The 13521-nt window shown below is 45.7% G+C and overlaps 1 protein-coding gene across 6 annotated transcripts in view; it reads left to right on the plus strand.

Moving 5' to 3' along the window:
- The window catches only part of POU2F1 (POU class 2 homeobox 1), a 615583-nt gene extending 602979 nt beyond the window's left edge, over nt 1-12604 (plus strand). For all 6 annotated transcript variants that reach the window (XM_078656693.1, XM_078656695.1, XM_078656696.1 and 3 more), the window contains one exon: nt 12039-12604. In XM_078656693.1, the coding sequence (XP_078512819.1) occupies nt 12039-12340 (302 nt within the window). In that variant the 3' untranslated portion in view covers nt 12341-12604. The remainder of the gene's footprint in view (nt 1-12038) is intronic.
- The last annotated feature ends 917 nt before the right edge of the window (nt 12605-13521 follow it).

The following is a 13521-nucleotide window of genomic DNA, read 5'->3' on the forward strand; positions in this document are numbered from 1 at the left end:
AAAAAGTCAAGCAAGAAACTTATGGTGTCCTTATATCCTTCTCTGACCCGCCACTTGCAGGGTTGAACTACATCAACATATAGTTGGTGGGATATTATATAGCTGCAAATGGGAGTACTGCTATAAAAACTTCAGATCCAGTCGGATGCCTAAGGAATATTTGAATGGTGAGGAATCTGCAGTCAGATGGAATATCCACCTCGAGAGCATTACCAAAGGTAAGTAACTTGTTCTTCAGATCAACAGCTCGATTCTCCATTCTTTCCTGACAAGCTGGTCTGTCACACTTCACCTGTGTTTTTCTTTGCCTTGTCATAAAGAGGAAGAGAGGCTACTTCGTTTGGCCCTACCTTGTGCACTTACCTTATAAAATAAGACTAAGTAGTACTGTGTTGTTGATCGCATGTTTGATAGGTTTGCTGATGCAAAATAGAAAAAGATGGTCCAAAAAGGGACCTAATCTAAATGGATTGTCCTTTGCATTAAACTGTGCCATAAAGGATGCTCCTGATGTTCTCAGAGGTAATTTCACATGGGTGAAGGCCATGACTAGAGCTTTGGCTGAGGGCATTCTGATTTTGGGCATTTGCTAAGGTGACACGTGGGCATCTGTCCATACTTTCACAGGCACTACTGCATCCATTCACAAGCCAATGGAGGGCACCTTTTTGCCTGCTCAGCACTGCTGAATTTCCTGGTGTGAAGTCTAGTCCTCAGACTCGCCTTCTTGGAGGGGATATTGCTTTTTTGTGGATTCATACGGTGAAGAATCTTTGGTTAAAAGAATCCATCAGAAGAATAAGTTACTAATGATCCTTCTAGTGGATAGTTTAATTGCAGGTTCCTCACCATCCAGCTGCCTCCCCGTTCTGCAGCGGGCCCAGGTTAGTTTCAAAGACTATAAAATGAAATTTAATCGGTCAGCTATGCTCCACATCCGTCTCAGAGGGTGTGAAAAATAATTACTTAACAGATGGTCATGTGCAGAGTTGGTACCTATATGCAGCTACATGTTGTCCTGTCCAGAGGCGGGGCAGAGTCGCCACAGACGCTGATGGCCTCCTATCGGCATGCTGGAGCTATTGTGGAACTTTTACAATCCAGTTTGATACCTGAAGGGACAAGAATCTGTGGTTGAATCCACTAGAAAGAACCTAACTGAAGGCAAGTCATTTACTCATCTAGAATGAGATTGTTTGAACAGTATAAATAGTGAACATTGCCAGCACATGTGTTGCAGTTTCAGTACTGCTTCCAGAGATGAAATATTATGATGTAGTCCTAGGCAAATATAGGCATTATTTCTAAGGAAAAGTATGTATGTTTAGCTCTAGGATTATAGTCTGTAGGGAGGTAAGTGGGTAGGTCTTCCTTTCAGGCAGCCTTTAGCTGACTGTTGTCAAAATACCTTGTGTGGACTATACCAAAAACCTACAGTGGGTTTGGAGCTAGCCCACTGCTCGTCATTTGTTGGCTTTCTTGTCACTTGCTTTTGTTTGCTTCTTATTTGATGCATTTCCCTTCCCTTCTTGTGTTTGTCCCTCTTCTGGAGCTTTCTTTCTTACTGCCCCTTTGATTGGACTACTTGTATCTAGGAAATTACTCATTTCTTTTAGCATTGAGTCATGAGTTTTCAAGCTTTCTACATTTTGCTGTTTGGGCTCTCTCAAATCCTGCCCCGTACACTTTGTATTGCTTCTCCCTCCCCATTCCAGCTCATGTCTTGCTTTTCTGGCCCATCTTTGTCCTGCTCAAGTTGTTCGCTTTTTACCTTTGTTTGTTTCTCTTACGTTTTTATTATTTGTCTTTGCTTTTCATTCCTTATCTTGTGTTTGTTCCTCCACTGGAGCCTTCTTCTTTATCACACATTTTCTTTTTCTTTTAGCAATGATAGCATATGTTTCACGCTTTCTACCTTGTGCTGTTTCCACTCTCTCAAATTCTGCCTCCTGCACTTAATATTGCCCCCCCCCCCCCCCCCCCCAATCAAGCTCATTTACTTCTTTTCTGGTCCGTCTCTGTCCCGCTCAAGTTGCTTGCTTTTTTCCTTTGTTTGTTTCTCTTACTGTTTAGTATTTATTTATTTTATTTGCTTTTTCTTCAAAAGCAAAATTTGAAGATGACTAAATGTGCATCGATAACAAAACTGTAACATTATTTAGCTGCAAGAGACTGGTACATTCGAGTTAAAAAACGGTGGGTCTTGAAGACCAATGTAGCTGAAGAGATTTCTGCTTATAATGAAAGAAACAGATGAAAAATAATGAAAAATGAAGCCGTAAAGTAAGTTCTATGCTGAAAAAAACGATTTGGAGACCATTATTCCAAACTCACTGGAGAAAAGGATAAACAAGATCGAAGTTTTTATGTCTAGTAACTGCATCACTTTAACACCTAAGCATCAAATAAAATAAAAAATAAATAATGCTTGTGTTCACTGCATTCGTGGATGGTGCTCAGAAACTGAGGTTGAGTCTATATTGCAGTACATATCCCGTCCATTGAGGCCTATAAACTCTTGTAGGAAAATGCACAAACGTCCCTTTTCAATGTTTCAGAGCACCAAAAAGGATCTTCCTTATAGTTAGTCTTGTTGTCACCCTACCTTCTTAGCCGGAACTACATTTATTTGCTTCCTTTGCTGATGCTTATCCTAGTTGACCAACATGAGTTTCTTAGCAAGACTGCTTAACCTCTTCATTCCTATGAGGTCCTACGAGGATGTGAGTTGGATGCTCTGCTGAAATACAAGTTGACTGCATCCATCATTCGTCGCAGAATGGTCGCCCATTAGAGAAGGAGCCAAAACCTTATGTGGGAAAATATTGTGCAGGTTCTACACCGTTAATTAGATCCACTGACGGAACAGTGAAGGAACCATTTTAGAAGTCCTGGTTCGCCTTCATTCCCTAGATGGAAATTGATCTAAATTCAGGAATCCTAAGCTATTGTTAAAGTAATTAGCTGCGTTTGTACACAGCATGGTGGATACTGGAGCTACCAGCAGCTGAAAGGTGCAGTGTTAAAGGCCTACTGTTCAAAGCTCCTTATATGGCTCCACTTGCCTTACTTTCTTTCATTTTGTTTTTTGAAAATAAGTCAGTCAAAATGATATGTTCGAGGCATGTAGGCTGCTGAATTCATATCTTGATAGATCGCCGCCTAGTGTTGGGTCCGGATGATTGCACATTGTTGTCCTGGAAGAGTCTTCGAAGTGTCAGGAGATAGATGGCTCCTCCCTCGGACTACAGTGCGCATGGGCATCCTCTCCATCCTCAGATTGTTTTTTTCCGCCATTGGGTTCGGATGTACTTTTCTTTACTCAAGTTCGGAAACTTTTCTACAAGGCCAAAAGGCCTTCGGGGTCGTCGGTATTGTTTTCGATCGGTGCCGAGTTCTTGTTCCAGTTCTTTTCGAGCAGGACGTCGAAGAGAGCCGTGTGGCCTTTTCGACACCAGAGGCCCGATCGTCGATGGAATGGAGCCCGTTCAAACGATGCCCCTTTTGTAATTCTAAATAATCGCACATCGATGTACACCCGGTGTGCAACAAGTGCTTATCACCCGACCACAATGAAGACAACTGTCTAGCTTGTGCTCGATTCCGGTCAAAGAAGACGCTTCGGCTCCGACGTGCAGTGAGACAAATGATGACGAAGCCAGCGCCCAACCCGGTGAATATCTTCGATAAAGACAACGATGAGGTCGTCGAGACTGAGGATCCAGACCAGCCGTCTGATCCAGGTTCGGAGTACGAATCCAACTATTATGAAGACGACGATGAACACTTATTCACAGCCTCATGGTGTTCCTCAGGGCTCCATCCTTAGTCCCCTACTCTTCAATCTTTATGTTTCCCCGTTGGCCCACATAGCTGATGATGTCGGCCTTACGCTATTCACATATGCCGACGACTCCCAGGTTGTCTTCTTGCTCACGAATAGTGGCGAGGCCTCCTCCTCCCGCCTTCAGTTTGGTCTTGGAGAAATAGCAAAATGGATGAATTGTAATCTCCTCAAGCTGAATGGCGAGAAGACGGAGGTCCTTGTCCTAGGACAGAAGCCCAACCTGTGGACTTCCAGACATTGGCCTGCAAATCTGGGTCCCCTCCCGGTACCGGTGGAGCACGTACGGAATTTGGGCGTCGTTATGGACAAAGGCCTAACAATGCAATGCCAAGCTAGCAAAGTGTCTGCTATATGTTTCACTATTATACGGTGGCTCCGCAAAATTTTGTGGATGCTGCCTGTTGACACAAGAAGGACGGTGGTGGGCGCTTTGGTCACCTCCAGGTTGGACTACGGCAACGTGCTCTACCTGGGGGCGGCCAAGACCGTCACCCGTCGCCTGCAACTAGTCCAAAACGCCGCAGCGCGCCTTCTTAGCGGCTGCCGCAAAACTGACCATATATCCAGTCGCCTCCGGGAGTTACACTGGCTAAGGGTCGAGAACCGAGTGAAGTTCAAGGCCCTTACTTACATGCATAGGATTAGGCACAAGGTGGCTCCGAGTTATCTACAGACCCTAGTGAAACCTTACTTTCCTTCCCGCCCCCTTCGTTCCTCTTCCCAATGTCTCTTTTCTGTTCCCAGGGTCAAGCTCTCCAGAATGGGAGGTCGCTCCTTTTCCTATTTGGGGTCCAAGATGTGGAATTCTCTTCCTCTGGCCATTCGGTCCGAGGACAGCATCATATGTTTCCGTAAAGCCGCCAAGACCTGGCTTTTTGATTTATAATTATCTGGTTAACCATCCTTTTAGCAGCAGTATCTTAGCGCCGGGAGACCTTCACGGGTAGCTGTCGCGCTCTATAAGATTAAATAATAAATAAATAAATAATAACACGTCGATGAGGAAAACGTCGACGAGGTAAGGGACGACGCGTCCCCCATTGGAGCAGTCGATGACGACTCGAGCGATGAACCAGGCCCAGCAGTGGGTACTGGGCCCGAAAAAGACACCGAAAATCTTCCAAAGGCTCAGGTCGAGGCATCGCCAAAAGGCCTTAGCCAAGATCATGACAAACATTCTATAGCCCCGCGTCTCGGCCCGGATAAGAATATATCACACGAGCCATTGGTCGCACTACTGAAAGCGAAACCGAAAGCCACCGAGTCAAAAACGAAACCGAAACTGCTGAAAACAGTCTTCGGATCGAAGAGTTCGAACACTTCGGAGCCGACGAACAAAAAAAGTGTCGAAGACCCTGCGGGGTCGAACATAAAGGGTGTCGAGCCAAAGATTGGTGCGCTAAAGTCCATCACTAAAGCCAAGCACGTCGAACCGACGAGGTCAACATCGACGGACAGCGACACAAACAAGGGACTACAGGCTCGGAAGATTCTCGATCCGAAGCACCGAGTCGACAGACCACCGCCCGTCAAAGCCCTCGAGCCAAAACACAAAGGCGCCTCCAAGGAGCAAGTCGAATCGAGGCAAAAGAGCGCACCTCCGACGCCACAAGCACCGAAGTCGACGCAAGGCCAAAGGCACGACGACAGGGCAAAGTCGGTATGTCCTATATCGACGCCGGCACCGAAAAGGGTCAGTCTGTCTAAAGACGCTATACCACCGATAAAATTCGGGCTGCCCCCAACTGCACGCCCTAAGGCGATCGATCCGAAAACGGGGGTCGGAACACCCAAGACGGTGTCCCTTGGAAAAAGGAGTCATCCTAAGGAAGAGGACGTTCTGTACCAGGAGCCCTCCTATGACAATCAGTCGAAGCTACTTATCGACTCCGAAACCGGCAGACTTACTGTTCATCAAAGAAAGATCAGGTCGGAATATCCGCTGGAATAATTTAAAATTCCACTCAAGAAGAAAAGGGATTCTTCTACATCGCCTGTCCTTTTCGAGGCTGTACAATACCATGGCCAGGACACTTCTGCATACTCACCCACACGCTCTAATGAGGATATGGGGTATGACTATGATGAACAATATTCTTACCCTGCGGACAATGATCAGGATGACCAGGCTCAAGCCTGGACAGACCCTAATGACCAGGGGGAGTCACAAACTATTCCTGATACTCCTTCTTATCCTGTCAAAACTTCGCCAACAGAAGATACAGCAGCGTTTAACGCATTAATAGAAAGTGCAGCTCAAAATCACGATGTGGACATGCATGCTGACCCATTTGAAGAGGACTTCTTGTTTGACACTTTCTCCACTTCAGAGAAATCAGTTAAAACATTGCCAATGTTAAAGGGTGTCCTTAAACATGCAGGAGACATTTTCAAGGAAACCACAAGAGCAAGGGTTGTTAACCCCAGAATTGAAAGAAAATACAGACTGGCACCTGTGGACCCTACATACATTAAGGGACAGCTGCCGTTGGACTCTGTGGTGGTATCCAATGCTCGTAAACGTGCCAACTCACAAACTACTGGTGATGCTCCTCCTCCAGACAAGGAGTCTAAAGTATTAGAGGCTTCTGGGAAAAGAGTAGCTGCTCAAGCAGCTAATATCTGGAGGATTTCCAACACACAGGCCCTATTAGCCAGATACGATAGGGCGCATTATGACACACTAGAGCAACTGCTACAACATTTGCCTGATGCCTATAAGGAGGGAGCAGAAACACTAATACAGGAGGGGAAACTGATATCCAACGCATCCATTAAATGTGCGCTGGACGCAGCAGACACCGCAGCTAGGGCCATCAACACAAGTGTCATGCTCAGAAGGCATGCTTGGTTGCGCATCTCTGGGTTCAAACCTGAGATTCAAACCACTTTATTAAATCAGCCTGTGAACCCTGATTTTTTTATTTGCTCCTGATGTGGACTAAATTTTAGAGAAGATTAAAAAAGACACAGAGACAGCCAAATCTATGGGTGCCTTGCAGTCGCAACAATTCAGAGGAGGCTCCTTTCGTCGCTCCAATAACAGAGGAGCTACAAGAGGGCAGGCTTCCCAGTAGACTCAATACAATAAAGGGAGCACGCAAACCACCTATAATAAAACAAGCAGAGGTGGATACCGTGGCAACAGCAGTAAAGGCAGAGGACGAGGGAATAACAACATCCGATCCTCTGCAAATAATAAACAGTGACGCCTCGTCACTGCCCCCAGACCATGTAACACCGGTCGGGGGCAGGTTACAACAGTTCTGGGAAAGCATTACCACAGACAGGTGGGTGAGACAACTTATTCAGTACGGCTATTGTCTAGAGCTAACCTCCACTCCACCCAACATACCCCCAAGGCACCGTCCTATGTCCGCAGAGCACATACACTTATTGCAGCAAGAAGTCATCAGCATGATGCAAAAAGGGGCCATAGAACTCGTCCCTATAGAGCAACAAGGTACAGGGGTGTACTTGCTGTACTTCTTAATCCCCAAAAAGGACGGGTCTCTCAGGCCGATACTGGACCTCAGACCCCTAAACCAATATATCTTGTCAGAACACTTTCACATTACAGCAAGTTCTACCATTGCTCAGTCAGGGAGATTTCCTCGCAACACTAGACCTGAAAGATGCATATTTCCATATACCAATACATCCAGCGCACAGGAAGTATCTCAGGTTTACCATCCAAAATCAGCACTACCAGTTCAAGCTACTGCCTTTCGGGGTGACAACAGCCCCCAGGGTGTTTACCAAGTGCCTAGCGACAGTGGCGGCGCACCTGCGGAGAAACCATATTCGCGTCTACCCCTATCTGGACGACTGGCTCATCCAAGCAAAGTCAGCCCAGCAATGTGCCAGCCACATGTCCCGCACTATTCACCTCCTACACTGCCTCGGTTTCTCATTAAACTACCCAAAGTCTCAGCTTCAGCCCGCCCATGTACAACAGTACCTGGGAGCAACGATAGACACTCTGGCAGCAAAGGCGCAGCCAAACTCAGAAAGAATCAACAGCATTCTATTACTGATTCAAAAATTCAGACCCCAACACTCGCTCACAGCACGGGTGTTCATGCAGTTGATAGGCATGATGGCCTCCTGCATCTTCATAGTCCCTCACGCGAGACTACACATGCGTCCCCTTCAGGAGTGCCTAGCACGGCAGTGGAACCAGGCTCAAGGACAATTAACAGACCTAGTGTTGGTGACCGGTCGCGCATACAGCTCTCTGCATTGGTGGAACCCACAAAACCTTTGCAGGGGACGACCGTTCCAAGAGCCTGTACCACAAATAGTGCTGACGACGGACGCATCTCTCCTGGGATGGGGAGCGCATGTCCTCCATTACACAGTGCAGGGACTATGGACGACACAGCAGAAAAGGATGCACATCAACCTGCTGGAACTGATTGCAATCTTTATGGCAATGAAGGTGTTCAAGGTACATTTGTGCAACAAAGTCGTGTTAATCCGGACGGACAACATGACTGCCATGTACTACATACAGAAGCAGAGGGGGGACACACTCTCCACAGTTGTCCCATCTAGCGCAAAGCATGTGGAAGTGGGCCATTCAGAGAAACATCTTCCTCATGGCGGAACACCTCCCAGGCAAGGACAACCAGATGGCGGATCTGCTCAGCAGACCCAGCCACCGAATGCACGAGTGGGAGATACATAATCGGTGCTGCAACCGTACTTCCAGCGGTGGGGTTACCCAAAAATAGACCTGTTCGCCACAAGGGAAAACGCAAAATGCCAAAGCTTCGCCGCCAGGTTGCCACATCCGCAGTCTCAGGGCAATGCGATATGGATGAACTGGTCAGGCAAGTTTGCGTACGCTTTTCCCCCAGCCCCGCTCATACCACTAGTGGCACGCAAACTGCGACAACACTCAATGACACTCATCCTGGTTGCTCCAACGTGGGTGCGGCAACCATGGTACACCACGTTCCTAGAACTTTCTGTGGTTCCTCATCAAAGGCTGCAATTAACACCCAGTCTTTTAACGCAGAGCCATGGCGACATTCAGCACCCAGATCCGCAACACTTGAACCTTGCGATCTGGCTCCTGAGGTCATAGAGTTTGGTTACCTGAACTTGCCTCCTGACTGTATGAATATTATCAAGGAGGCAAGAAGACCTACAACCAGTGCATGCTATGCGGCGAAGTGGAAACGATTTGTCATCTATTGTAACAATGACATAAATCTGCATCTACTCAAAACATTATATGTTACCTGTTACATTTACACAGATGCAATCTAGCTTACAGTTCCATACGTATACATTTAGCTGCGGTGGCAGCTTATCTTCAGAACAGGCAGCACCTTTGACTCTTCAGGGTACCTGCTATTAAAGCTTTCCTGGAGGGACTCAAACGAATCATTCCTCCAAGACACCCACCTTCACCTGTCTGGAACCTAAACGTGGTTCTAACCAGACTAATGGGACCTCCTTTTGAACCTCTACACTCGTGTGAGATACAATTCCTAACGTGGAAAGTGGCTTTTCTAGTGGCGATTACATCACTTCGAAGAGTTAGTGAGCTGCAGGCCCTAACTATTCAGGAGCCATTCATACAAATTCATGCAAATAGGGTAGTACTGCGAACAAACCCTAAATTTATGCCAAAGGTGGTATCCCAGTTTCACATAAATCAAGCTATAGAACTGCCAGTATTCTAACCAAATCCAGAATCAGTGGCAGAAAGGGCTCTACATACCCTAGATGTTAAAAGAGCTCTCCTGTACTATATAGACAGAACAAAACTTTTCAGAAAGACTAAGCAACTGTTTGTTGCCTTTTCACCACAGCACAAAGGCAACCCCATTTCCAAATCAGGTATAGCCAGATGGATTGTTAAGTGCTTACAAATTTGTTATCAAAGAGCTAAACGCACATCAACAGTTCCCCCAAGAGCGCATTCAACACGCAAGTTAGGGGCATCCATGGCTTTCCTAGGAAACATTCCTCTAGAAGACATATGTAAGGCAGCCACATGGACTACCATACATACATTTACCAAACACTACTGTGTAGATGTACACCAAACAGCAGGCAGCTGTAGGGTAGGCTGTACTCAAGACTCTTTTTCAAACTGCTGCAGCTGGCACGGGCAACCGCCGCTAGGGGGGAGACTGCTATACATTCTATGCACAAGATATGAATTCAGCAGCCCACATGCCTCGAACGGAATATGCTACTTACCAGTATGCATCTGTTCTTGGCATGTAGGGCTGCTGAGATTCATATCGCCCTCCCTCCTCCCCGGTGCCTGTCGCATCTGTAGCACTCAGACTTAATTTCTAGCATGGACATCACTTACTGTATCATACTCCATCCCTGCCACAATGGCGAAAAACAATCTGAGGATGGAGAGGATGCCCATGCGCACTGTAGTCCGGGGGAGGAGCCACCTATCTCGTGATACTTCAAAGACTCTTCCAGGACAACAATGTGCAATCATCCGGACCCAACACTAGGCGGCGATCTATGCACAAGATATGAATATCAGCAGCCCTACATGCCAAGAACAGATGCATACAGGTAAGTAGCATATTCCTAACACCTACTTGCATATATTTGCTGAATAAAGGACACAATACGAAATCCTGGTAATATTGCCTACAGATATGTGTTTAAAAACCTAAAAAGTGTTGTTGATTCAAAGTGTGTTTCCAGATCTTGCATGTGTGAGACTATGTAGTGTCATTTGTTCGCTGGCTGATTTTCCTTCTACTGTGATAGACCTTTTTCCCTGCTGTTTTACCCTGCCTAAGTTCTAAAGGTTATTGCTTCAAAGACTTGTTACATTATAACAGATATTGTTCCCACCCCCGAGTGTTGCTAAACTGTACACTCCAAGCACGAATTAAACCAAGTAGTTGGACTTTATAAGTGCAAGTAATTTGGCTCTATATCTAGTTTTCTTTCTTAAGTTTGAGTCCTTAGTTTTCTTACAGAAACATTACTTATTTGTTTCACACACCAGTATTTTGCCTCTACAATGTCACAATACTTTTGTAAGACTATTACCATGTTGATTCCAAGAATCACTAATTTCATGACCTCCATTGTTGTCATTATTATGCCCACTGAATATTGACTGTGCACAAAGCTTAGGCTTTGCCATGGTACAGAGGGGATTTTTAGGTCTCGCCTACGCAGCACGCATGCGTTGCATAGAAGGGGACCTTTTGCAATCGATCAGCATTTTCGCTAAAAGCGTGCACGTTTTGCATTGCTTTCTATTGCAGCTTGTGCACGTTTGGCATTTCCCTTGCGGGAGCGAGCATCAGCGCCATCTGTTTGTAATTATCTTGAAAACAGATGGTGAACCTGCTCGCTCCCACAAGGCAAACGCTGTGTGTGTCTGGTCCACGCGACGCGTCCTGCGGGTACTTGAGACTTTTTTTTTTCTTTCTTTTCAAATTTAACTTTATTGTTCCCCGCTTATGGCTCAGCCTCTCCAGCCCTTTCTCCTCACTGCGGAGCATTCCTGACTACTGCCTATTGGCCGATTTCTGCTGTCTCCTTTTTCCATCGGCTGCCTGTGTTGCCTCTTGGTACTACATGCAGGTCAGGCAAGTTGTGTTGCTTCCTCCAGCCTCATTGGGAGTCTTTGCCTGCTTCCTCCAGGTAATTGGCTGGTTTTCTCTTCTTCACGTGGCCCAGGCAATCGGAACTTTGCTCCTCGTACCCAGGCAGTGTCGTTTGGCTACTGGGTTGTCCTACGCTGACTCGCACAGCATATTTTCAGCTGATTTCTCTTTGTTTTCGCCAGCTATGTTCTGTTGGTTTGTGCAACTTTTCCTCACGCTGACTAGCACAACCCTACCTAGTGTCTGCATGCTTCAAGCTTTGCGTTGCTTTTGTTTACGCTGTGCAAGTTCTACTACGTGCACTCTTGTGGAGGTGGAGTGGAGGGGATGTGCATTGGGACCAGACGCACACATCAGCCACAATGCTCTACAACATAGCCATAAGTTCTGGCTAAACACACAAGGTCCCAAAAGCGAGATCTATTGGCTATGCCAATGCTTGTTATATATACTTCATGAATTAAAAAACAAGTTACTGATTTTTGTTTTGTGACATTTTAGTTTCTGTTTTAGTCTAAGATAATTCTCTGCGACGTTGGTAGCTACTAAATTATGTACCCCTTTTGCCTCCTTTTTAGCCCTTGCATCCAGTGGATCTCTTCCAATATCAATTGATGCATCTGGGAATCTGGTTTTTTCTAACGCTGGAGGGACTTCCAACATCGTGACTGGTCCACTGTTCTTGAGCCCCCAGAACCTTTCTCTGCTCACCAGCAACCCTGTCAGCCTGGTCTCTGCAGCAACCGCAGGGGTCACTGGAACAGTCACCAGCCTACATGCCACCTCCGCCTCAGCAGAGTCCATCCAGAACTCGCTCTTTACTATGGCCTCTCTCAGCGGGGCTACTTCAACCACCACTACTGCCTCCAAGGCGCAGTGAGAGGACTATCCAGCCCGTTTCAGTCCGCGATGTAATCAGCTGCCAGCTGGTTAATAACTGAAAATGTGATTCTCTGACTCTCACCCTGTTGGAAGGGTCAAGGAAGAGAGAGAAAGAGGAAAGGAAGACTAAAACTAACACAAAGACCGGAACGATGGATGAACAATTGCCTAATTTTATAACAAACATTCTCCTTTCAGGATCTCTTCACTGACGGGAGAACTTTCTAACCAAAAATGTAAAAAAGGAAAAAATACCAAAAAATGCCCCAAAAGCAGAAGGACTACTTTTCATTTCCAGCATTCATAACGACAAGTTAAGGTTGGTAACCTAAATAGGAAAGAGACTTCGGGTTGGTCTAGAAATCTTTAATTTGTTGCTGTTTTTGTTTTAACGATCATTGTATAGGTCTGTTGTGCAGGCCTCTGTCATGCAAGGTGTTTATAATCAGATCTGTAGTATTGGGGTTCCTTTCATAACTGGTACAATTGAGGCAGGCCTGTGTCACTGGTGTATCTTTTTTTACAGACATCTGCATGTAAATATAATGAGTTGGATGCATATCTTTTTTTATTCCAGATTGATTTGGTGGGCTTCCACCTGATGGAATTAAGTGGGTTTTCCTTTTCGTCCCCTGCTGAGGTCTTTGTTTATTACTGTGTATTCCTCCGCTTCTCAGCTTTCTCTTTAATTTTAGAGGAATGGAGTGATTTGCGTTTAATCCCTTCATGGAAGCAGCTGAAGGGCGAGTGTGCCAAATACCTGAGTCATACCCATTTCACCCTCTCAGTGAGTGTTTAAAGACAGTGGCCTAGTCATTGAACAGTGTTAGCAAGATTCATATTTTCAGTGATAATACCAAGCAAGAATCTTGTGATTTATAATGCAAATGCGTCATTTGATTCAAAGGAAGGTATTTAAAGTTCTCCAATAAGCATTTGTTGCTTAGTTGGCATGTACTATAATTTACAATATGTCCCATATTTTCTTGGTTGGATACCTTAACTAAGGTTGATCTGTGTAACAACTAGTCAGTACGAAGGATTATCCACTGTCTGCTGCTTATTATTCATTAACTACTGAGCAGAGTTGCATGGTGTTTCTGATCTGGTGGCACTCTCCAACCTACATTTTGCTTTAGGCATAAGGTTGCAGTTCAGGTTCTCATGACTGGTCATTAT

Source organism: Lissotriton helveticus, chromosome 8, assembly GCF_964261635.1.
Source record: "Lissotriton helveticus chromosome 8, aLisHel1.1, whole genome shotgun sequence".
NCBI lineage: Eukaryota > Metazoa > Chordata > Amphibia > Caudata > Salamandridae > Lissotriton > Lissotriton helveticus.